This window comes from Lissotriton vulgaris, chromosome 2_1, assembly GCF_964263255.1.
Source record: "Lissotriton vulgaris chromosome 2_1, aLisVul1.2, whole genome shotgun sequence".
NCBI lineage: Eukaryota > Metazoa > Chordata > Amphibia > Caudata > Salamandridae > Lissotriton > Lissotriton vulgaris.
Window position 1 is genome coordinate 838203326 of NC_141687.1, and position 10835 is coordinate 838214160.

Genomic DNA, 10835 nt, shown 5'->3' on the forward strand with positions numbered 1-10835 from the left:
TCGATTCGATTGCGACTGCGATCTATTCTGTTGGGGTGCATTCTGATTTGAACGCGGAGGATACGCTTGTTGCAGCAGCACTTTAGTTTTGAGCTCTTTCGTCTTTTTATCAGCACGGTCGTTCTCTTCTTTCTCCCTATTCTCATAATATTGTGCTGTGGCCAATATTTGAGCTGAAGTAGAAACGGCCCACGCACTCTCTGAATTCTTTAATTTATTGCTCAAATCGGGCAATAAGTTCGAAACAAATTTATCCACAAACAATCGCTGACCACCCTCGGTACCCATATCCTGTCCACTATGGTCGATGAATGCTTCCTCGAACCTCGTAAAGAAGTCGGAGACACTCTCATCCTTCTTTTGTTTACAAGCTGATAATTTATCCCAGTTCACCCTCATAGCTGGCATGAGAGTTTTCATTAACGTTATTATTCGTTGGGGAAGAGCAGTAATCATCTGCTCAGGTTTAGCTCCACCAGTTTGCAAACCATCCGCCGCTACAATGGCAGCCCAATCACCACCTAATTCATTCGGATGATTTTCCTGCCGAATCTTAGCCCATACCGGTTGCGGTACGACATTGCCGAACAGCATATCAATATCGGCAAGATTCATTATCGTAGCATCTACAAGCTGCGATAACTCTTTGTAATACCCCGTAGGATTTTTTCGAGGGTCAGGCAAAGATTGCTTCACCTGTAACACTTCTGAGCGTTTCCATGGGAGATGTATCCACACTCTCTGGAAATGCGCCAATGTCGCAGGGTTAGCATTAGGATCAGCTGGCATCCATACCGGTGGAACTTCGCGCATAGGAAATTGACCAGATTCATCTGGCAGTCTTTCAATATCCTCAACAAACAAAGCTTGGGGTATAGGAGTGGGACGAAAAGATAGCAACCGCTCAACAGCACGTCGAACATTGGTATCCACTATCAGTCCGTTCGAGAACTGAAGCTGAAGATCAGACAAAGCGGTCAGCACCTCGTCAGGTGCGTCGGACGATATCTGATCGCGAAGGACCTTACACATTTCTTCGAACACAAATCTCTGGGTAGGTATATTGAATTGACAGAATGTGTCGAGTACAACACGTGGTGGGTTTCTAAGAGGATGGCTCATCCAACCCATCGCCATATTATATAGCGAAACTCGTTCCCTGTTACCAGGAAGCTGACTACGTCTCTGAGGACCATCTGAACCAGCAGACCCAAGAACAGGTCCGAGCGAATGAAAGAAACTAGCTGCAAGAGGAGAATTACGACTACGAGTAGAGGGAGAAGTATAGGACACAGGACTAACAAGTGAAGGAGTAGAAACAGTGGCAACAGCAGGAGTTAACAAAACAGGAGCAGTAGCGGGAGCAGGAGTATGTGGAAGCGGAGGAGCAGTAGGGATAGCAATAGGCAAAGGAGCAGGAATAGTCGGAAGAGCGGGTGCAGGTTGAGGAACAGGCACAGGAAGAATAGGCGGAGGAATAGGTACAGCAGGAACCACAGGAGCTGCGGTACCCTGTACATACGGAGGTGGCGACTTCATAAGATAAGACATTAAAGGATCCTCAACTGACTCTTCCTTCTTTTCCGACTCCGTAGGCAAAGCAGGATAACATTTATCCACGGTCATACGCTGTAGTCTATCAAACACTTCCTTATCCTTAACCTCCTTGTCACGCTGAAATTGCTCTGCTTTCTTCACTATGGTAGCAACATTATCTCGCTGATTACGTTTAGTCTGTCTGATTTCTTTCTGTCGGGCTTCTTTACGCCACAACCGAAAGGCATCAAACATGGCCGGCCTTGACTTTTTCGCAAATAATTTAGCCTCTAGGTTATCTAAAATCGGGGTTTCAAAGCTACCATGAGGTGGCCAACGAAGGTCACCGTCCTTCTTCGTGTATCGGATCCAGTATTCATTAAAAGTAATCGGGCCTAGCCCATGTTTACTGTACAGTTCATAAGTGGGAGTTCCAACCGGAGGTATCGGACACGAGTCCTCCAGTCGGGAATCCATACCACAAGGTCTGAAACAACTAAACAAAGTGCTGCGACCAGGCATCTTGCACACTAGCCGAGTTTCACAAACTTCAAGGGTTACGGGATTTGCCAAGTCCCAGCAAAAAGCAAAAACCCTCGGTTTTTGGCGGCTGCAGTCGTCAAACAACACAACAAAATACGCTAGCAAAGTGTCATCGACAAAAACACTCTCACAGCGTCAACAACAAAAACACTCGCTAAAGTGTCAACAACTAAGGACTCTGGGAGCGACCCACAAATACTTAACTCAAAGATCGATGGCGTCACCAGGAAGGCCCGTCAATTGTCTCGCTCTACCAAGGTCTACGCCAGGCGCCAAAAACAGGTCTACAGTCAGGGCAGCAGTCCGTCGCAGCCGTCCGGAGGCGGGAATCTTCGCGGGAAAAGTCTTCGGGCCACTTATTTCGACAACAGGATCGATGAAGCGGAGTGCACCTTCCCTCGGAGATTTCACACGAAGTTCCTCACGATCGTCGGGCTTGGACCGGTACCACTGATGCAGCCCCACGTTGGGCGCCAACTGAAGGACTAGGTTATTTAGAACCCAGCGGTGCCAGGGCACAACACCTGAAACCTTCGTGGGTAACCTGCTCCGGCGTACGAATCACAGAGACACGGGACACTTCCTTCGGCGTCAAAGATTCAAGGTTTATTTACTGCAGGGAACACAGAAGTCACGACAAGCAACACACGTGCAACTTGGGGAGACTGCTTCAAATTGGTTCTGTGGATCGCTCCTTTTATACACGATTTTCCCATAGAGTTACATAGCAGACAAAAGTTTACAACCCGGTTCCCACAATTATCCCCCAGAGGGGTCGTTTTGGTCACTTTGATACACATAAGGTCCGGAATATAAGTGCGGAAACATTTGGCGGTTCCCAACTGTAAAAACCCATCTTCCCACCATTAGTACATTCCAATCAGCAGTAAAACAGATCGAAGTAGGAACAAGAACAGGTGTAAAGGAAGACGGAGACAGTGGAGAGATCGGAAAGGGTGTAAAAGGGGAGGTATCAGGAAACACGAGATACAGGCATCAAAGGGACGTGCCTAATGAGATGCACGGCTGAGACAATAAGTCCATGCGGCAAGATGAGCCTCGAGCGGCGCCATCTGCCTTACAGTATCATCCCCCTCATCATAAAGACACTTACGAAGGACATGTGTCTTCCGCAAATATCTTGGGAGTCCCAGGGTCGTGAAGCGGACAGCGTCCGTTCGCTGGCTACTTGAGGGCAAGAAACAAAATGGATGCCGTATCTAAGATGGAACCCGTGGGTACAGATAGAAATACCCACGTAACAAATGAACGGTTTAGGTTAGCGTAGCGAAACTGTGTACACCCACTAAACTCGTCATTTGCGGTTCATAGATACCAGACTCGACCATATTCGTGCGAGTCGAAAACACCACTGACAATTGTCACGGAACCTCAGGCGGATTAGGAGGGAAGCCGGATGGGGGCGGGAGAGCCTGGTGGGGGGGGCGTGAATGCGCGAGGGGAGGCAGGCGGATCAGGAGGGAAGCCTGATGGGGGCGGGCGTGCCTGTGGGAGGGTGATTGAGAAATGTTGCCGATGCGGGAGGGAAGCCTGATGGGGGCGGGAGAGCCTGGTGGGGGGGGCGCCTGTGGGAGGGTGATTGAGAAATGTTGCCGATGCGGGAGGGAAGCCTGATGGGGGCGGGAGAGCCTGGTGGGGGGGCGTGCCTGTGGGAGGGTGATTGAGAAATGTTGCCGATGCGGGAGGGAAGCCTGATGGGGGCGGGAGAGCCTGGTGGGGGGCGTGCCTGTGGGAGGGTGATTGAGAAATGTTGTTGACGCGGGAGGGAAGCCTGATGGGGGCGGGAGAGCCTGGTGGGGGGGCGTGCCTGTGGGAGGGTGATTGAGAAATGTTGCCGATGCGGGAGGGAAGCCTGATGGGGGCGGGAGAGCCTGGTGGGGGGCGTGCCTGTGGGAGGGTGATTGAGAAATGTTGTTGACGCGGGAGGGAAGCCTGATGGGGGCGGGAGAGCCTGGTGGGGGGCGTGCCTGTGCGAGGGTGATTGAGAAATGTTACCGATGCGCGTGCATGTTTAATCACGTGGTTCACGTGAACTGCATGAAAACCGCGGGGCTGAAAGCCCTTTGGTTTCACGATGTTTTCGCCACTTGAATTCTCGCTCCGCTCGATGCGCTTGCGCACATCGATAGGTCGCGAGACCTAAAAACGATGAGTGGGAATGATATCCAGAGTGATTTCCAAGGGGTTCGACTAATCACAAGCATTCCTCTCATCACCTTCTGTGTGTCTGATGTGATGCGCTGAGTGGCCATGGTTCCGCCCAGACATGGGTCCTGTGCTCATTGAGGCACTGGAACCAAGCTGCACCTGACTGAAGAGCCCCACATAGGTCGAAATCGGTCTTGGGTTGCTTGTGTTCCAGTTCAGAAACGACATGGCTAAGCAGCACATCAGGCTGCACTGTTCCCAATGAATCAGGACCAAGGCTGATTTCATTATAGACAAAAAAACTACGGGTAGGAATGCTCCTCATGAGATTGCCAAGGGTTAAACTGATCGCATTAATTCCTCTCATTAACTTTTGTGTGTCTAATATCAACCAGAGCCACAATAATATGAATAATATTGCAAGCTGAAGTCAAAAACTACAGCTAATCTAAAAACAGGCCTTTGGCTACAGATGCAGTTGTTTCTTCATTCCCTCTACAACACTCCGCCAGGAGGAGATGCATCAAGCGTATACGCTAGGAATCACTGGAATTATGCGATTATGCAAGAAAGTCATTTTCTACATAAATGCACTGCTTTGTTTTAAGGCCTGTTGTATTGCAATTTACAGTGCTGCCTGGTGGGACACTTAAATAACACATGGAATGTATAGTATCAATCTACACGGCTGTTTCTGAATGTAAAGAGGAGTTCTTAAGTGCCAATCGTAGGGACACAAATTAAATTCTAACCTCAAGACGATTTTTTTTACAAATATTTTGGAGACAGAATACAAGGGGCAAGAAGAATATATGTAGGATTGTTTTCTGCTGAGTAAAATGTTTTACATAAACGTTTTTATGATGGCAGTTAGCAGGTACAGTGTTAATAAAAATGGGTTGCATACCAGAAAAAAAGCTTTATTTGTTGAACAAAATCTTTAAAAACAAACTGCTGAATGGGTAGTTTTCTTTTCCAGGAAACCTTCGCATTTTCTATAGAGCTGGGATCTAATCTGTTGAAATGTATGTAAAAACATTGGAAATAAAGCACAGAATGTGCTACATAATTCGCTTTTTCTTGCAGCAAAACGTGGTCCTCTATTCCTGTAGTAATTTCACTACAAACTACTAGGTGGGTGAAACAAAGACAAAAACAGTCTGTGATCAATGTGAGCTGGAAAAGATTCAAGAGGAAAGTGAGCGCTGTTTCTTTAGGTCTAAAATGTGAACAAACGGAAATATGCCAAGCTACGCAATGAATGAAGCAGTTATGACGTTTTCACTTTGGCAGAGACTAATCCCATTCCATAAGTGACCGAAACTAGAAAAGGAGTCGAGAAAGCTTCTGCACCTAAGAATCACAAAGTGAAGGATCCCATGCATATAGACAGACCCATGCCGATGTGACCCATACATTCAAACAACCTAGTGTGCCTGTTAGGGTAGAGAATTCTCCGGGCAGTCTTGATTATCGATTGTCTCTATCGCATGCACAGTACTCCTAACTGCACAATCACCTAGTTGTCGGTGTAGCCTCAGGATCTGCAGTTCAGCCTCCTCTGCGCCAGACCACACAACTCACAGGAACCATGGACAGAGCGGCAGCTTTGGAGAAATCCTCCTACCCAAAATTAACACAGTGGGACTAGTTCACAAAAAGAATTACGCAGCGCAGTGCCACAAGCCATTTTATTGCGCCGAGCTGCATCATTTTCAAAGCACAGGGATGCGTCATATTAACATAAATATGACACATCCCTGTGCTTTCCCCTGTGCTAGCAAACAATTGGCTGCCATACGCCAAACAGGCACCCTTGCACCATAGTGCAAGGCTGCCTGCGTTTCGGGCGATTGTTTTTGTACAGGAAGGTGTCCCTTCCTGCACGACAACAATCATTGATGGTGTTTTCCTCTTTCTATGCGCTTTGCAAAATGCAGCACGCATAGAAAGAGGAAAAATAAAAGTATTTCTCCTCGTTGCACCTCCTTACGCCTCCCCTGGGAGGCGTTGGTTTCTGATAAATTTGCAGGTTTAGGAAATGTTGTAAACCTGGGAATGCGGCAGAACACCCACAGCAACAACACCCATGGCACTCTCCTTTCATGCAAAGTGAGGGGTGTAAAGGGGCCATATTTACAAGGCCATAAAAAGCCACGCAGGGTGGCTTTGCATGGCCTTGTAAATACGGGCCTGCACACTGCACCGCCGGTATGTCGAAAAAGTGATGCACCGGCAGCACGAAGGCCTTGTAAATAAGCCCCAGTGTGTGTTGTCCTTGGCTGAATCCCCGGCAGCTCATATCAGTGAACAAGAAGCCCAGACACAGCACAAGGGCTGGACAAGCGGAACACAGTGCATTAGGACAAGCAGGTTGAATACGATTTCCCAGAGTCAAAAATGTAAACAAAGAAAGCAGCATCACGAGCGCGCAGGAGAAAAAGTGTGGGTATTTGAGGTGAGAAGCAAAACACGAGGAAGAGAGCAAGAAAACACATGCACTCCCATGAAGATCTTAAGGAAAAATAAAAAGAGTTGTTCCATGAATGTAGGAAATACATAAGTCACCTAATTAAAAAGGTTGGTGTAGAAGCTATGGTCTGACAAACACAAGTAGAGGAAACCATTGAATAAGAAGCAAGCAAATGAGAGTGAGAAGAAGGCTAACCAAAGGGCTACCACTTAGCCCGCTGAAAGTTATTGGCTTGGTCCACAAGAGGTCTTTTGACACCACCAGCTCCAGCAACTCTTTGAAGACCATTCCATACTCACCTGCGATACACCAACACCAAACTTGTACAATAGCTCCTAATATTATCAACCCCCTGATGCATATGTATCATTAGAAGAGCAGGTGCAGTGGCATTAGGACCAATAGATCTGAGGGGGGCAATGCATTTAAATTAATGCTATTTTTTTTAACAAGTTGGGGGGAACATGTGCGCCTCATTTACTGGTTTGCATTATAGCCCAAGGCACACTTAAAATGCAGATGTGTATGGAACTAATCTTTCCCCATACATGAAATGGCTCCTGATCTTTGCAACCACACCAGGTTACCAAGGGCATCCTCCTCTCAACATGCACTTTAGATCCTGATAACATTCAATACATATCCTCCGCTCACCCCTCTACTACATAAATCCATACCTGAACGTGTGTGGGAATGCAACATTGTTTTTGGCAATTGTGAAGTTAAATCTGGCATTAATAAGGCATAGCAGCACTTTTCAGTAGCAAGGAGTGCCACCAACAATGCCTCCAAACTCAGGATCATCATCAACGGCAAACTCAAAATGACCGCCAAAGTTTTTTTGATGCTAAGAATAACTGGCATACCCTGCTAGAGATTAAAAGAGTGGAGCTTACTAAATCGACTGGGGCCCTGGCATGCTTCGCTCAAAGGCTGGATTCTAGGTCCCCACAAGTTTTGCCTAAAATGTATGAGGCTAAGTGCGTTTCGCATGTCCACTACAGTAGAGAGGTTTGGTGTTGTGGAAAGAGCGACTTAAAACAAACAGTCGAAAGTACATTTCTCAGATGATTGGTACAGGTACAGCAGTGTACACTATCCTGGTCTGTACATGCTGAGCTTGGAGTTAGATTTCTTTCTGATCTTGTGGCCCTCAGCCCTCTACTTTGTTAGGTACAAATCTGGACTAGACAGGATCACAAGATAAATAGATTGATCCTCTCTGAGTGGCACTGGACGATGCATCTAGAATTCCATGGATTGCTTATATTAAGACAGCACTGATGGCCCTAGGGAGAGCAGATGCCTTATCTGACCCCTTATTTTTTGAGACAATGTGATTAACAGGGAATAAAGGCACTGTTCTTTGAGTGGGCAATGTAAAACAGAGAAGGGGTAGAAATGTTGAAACCTCTTGTGAGGGGCAATATGCTTTTAAAGTCTGTTCAGGGACTGGAGCTGTATTTGGTGCAGGTTTCCAGAAATCATGACCAATTTCTACTGGCCAGGTTTCGATTTAATCAAAGTCACCATTTACTGGCTTCTCCCGTTAGCTGGGTGCAATATGGTAATAGTTTGTCTAGTGGCTGCAACAAAAGAACAGGTCTCTGCAGGATACCTTACACTTTGCCATGATTGTAACTAGTACAGTTGGTCCATAAAGAGGTTCCTGTTACCACTGCTAAGGTCCCTGTACTTTAACCAAGTATGCCATAATCTTATGTCCTTACAATTACTTCCCAAAAAATATGTTTTACTTGCTGTGTCGAGCTTTCTATGGGCAGCCTTGGCATCTAGATGCTCAAGGCCCAATTGACGGCCTTGTGTATGCAGTTGATAATCGTGTTTTTTTTAATTCTGTATTTATTCTGTATTTTATGCTGTTTTTTTATGTAATTGTGTCTTATTCATATATTGCTATTGTATGCTGTTCTTTATTGGTTGCTTTGTTCAACCGAATAAAGATTTTATGACGATGACCGCCCAAGTCAATACCATCACCGTCTCATGCTTCCATACCCTGAAGATGAGGAGGAAGATTTTCAAACGGCTCCCAAACAGCACCCAGAAAACCTTCACACACACCTGGGTCACAAGTAAGCTGGGCTGTGAGGACACCCTCTAAGCTTGGATCAACAAAAAACTCTCCAGAAGGCTGCAGACCATTCAAAACTCGATGACCAGATTCACTCTCAACCTCCCACCTCACATAAACACCAGTGACACCTGAAGGAGCTCCACTGGCTCCCCATTCACAAACAAGCAAAATTCAAAGGCCTCAATCACACTTTCAAGGCACTACACAGAACTGGCCCAGTACATCTGCATTCACAAACCTTCCAAACACCTCCACTCATCCAGACTCCTGCTTGCACACATTCCACACATATACCTAAAACCAGTTCTGATGATCGAGCCTTCTCCTACATCCTCCTAAAGCATGGCACAATCTGCTACTACACCTAAGTGGCTCCTCCTCACTTCTTGAATCCCGCAATAAGGTGAAGACCTGTTTTTTCGATGCCCTATGTGCCTAGGCTCACACGCACCTACTCAGCGCCAGGATATTCTCCTAGAGCGCTCTACAAATCTGCATGACTCCCGCTTGCCCGATTGGTTTCTGAATCGGTATATCCCCTAAAAAAACTGTGATTTGACTTCTGGGCTTATCCTATGCCCTGAGGAGACATATACTGACAGATCAAATGTATTATGCAGCTCTTGAGCTTAGATTCGTGAAAGTGATGATCCGATTCCCTCGTTTCATCGCATCTAATCCAATATCCTTTCCCCCCGAAAGCTGAAGCTATACTAACTCCAGACCAATTTTCTAGCTCCTCGTCTCATCAATGACTCCTGGGGCAACAGCTTTAGTCCTCCCTATACTACCTTTTGTCGGTGAAGACCTCATGTACGTGAGCGCACTATCGTTGCCCTAGATAGAGTTTTGTGATTCCATGAAGTTAGACAAACTGAAAAACCGCCACCTCTACGCCCTTGAGTATTGGCACCATGCAGGCATCGGAAATTGTGCCACTCTGGTGACGTCACGAAAACGGCGGAAGTCACTTACCTCTGAGATGACGTCATGGAGGTACCGGAAAGGGGGCTTGCTCAGGAGGCGCTCGGTGAGTGGGGGTTTGCGTATCACCTTGCCCAGGCTCTCCTGGGTGCGCTGAAGCACCGTGGGGTTCATAGCTTCAGACAGGAGAGCCCGGCTCCTGACCCACACTACACCGCGCTAGCAGCTCTGCGCAGGCGCACACCGCTCGTTACCAACCACCGCCGCTGCCCTTAGCAACAAGAGACAACAGGCAAGCCCCGCCTACCACCGGACCTGGCCCGGCCCAAGTGTTAGTGAAGCCACGCCCTAAAAAGCTAGGCACGCCTTCTCGAAACTGTGTGCTGCACAACAGACTACTTTCGAGCAGAAAACCCATACCTTGAACATTCGTATAGACTCCTAGTGTCTCTTAACAGTGTATTCGCATTTCATGCGTGGTTTTTACGAGGAGATTAGTGATTCGGTAATGAGGTTGCAGTAATGCAATTTCTGTTTTTGTACATAGGGTAGATTACAGGCAGAGCCACATGCAATTATGCGAAGGGGCGAGCCAAATTATGAGGCAGGGTTAAGTGCAATGTGTGTGCGGCCAAAAAAAGGCAAATTATGTGGCGTGATGCGGCACATTTGAAGTTACTATTACTTCGTTATTTTGTAATTTTAAAACGTAATACTGTCTAGACTTTGGTTGCACCTCATTAGTACAAATTTAACAGCCAAATATATCAGTAAGCAACAGAAAAGTGAGCAGTCAAGCTTTGTGGAGGGTCTTTCATTACGAGGCAACGTGTGTCTCTGCGTTTTTACTAGTAACTTTGAACCATCTGAGCTAGACACAAAATGAGTCTTTTGTTGCAATCTGCATATTATGCGGCAGATGATGGACTATGTAGCAAACGCAGAAAATCTATAATTATGCAAAAAATGCTGCAGCCGCAAAATCACATAATTCCAGTGGCCCTGATGATGGGCTAAGGTTTGGATAGGGCCCATTTGACAGGAGATACATACCAGCCAAGCATCATGAATTCCGAAAAAGGCGCTGTTGAC

The 10835-nt window shown here is 46.8% G+C and overlaps 1 protein-coding gene across 5 annotated transcripts in view; it reads right to left on the reverse strand.

Moving 5' to 3' along the window:
- IFT54 (intraflagellar transport 54) overlaps window positions 1–10011 on the reverse strand; it is a 372547-nt gene extending 362536 nt beyond the window's left edge. For all 5 annotated transcript variants that reach the window (XM_086956264.1, XM_086956262.1, XM_086956261.1 and 2 more), the window contains exon 1: window positions 9795–10011. In XM_086956264.1, the coding sequence (XP_086812390.1) occupies window positions 9795–9917 (123 nt within the window). In that variant the 5' untranslated portion in view covers window positions 9918–10011. The remainder of the gene's footprint in view (window positions 1–9794) is intronic.
- Window positions 10012–10835: the final 824 nt, after the last annotated feature.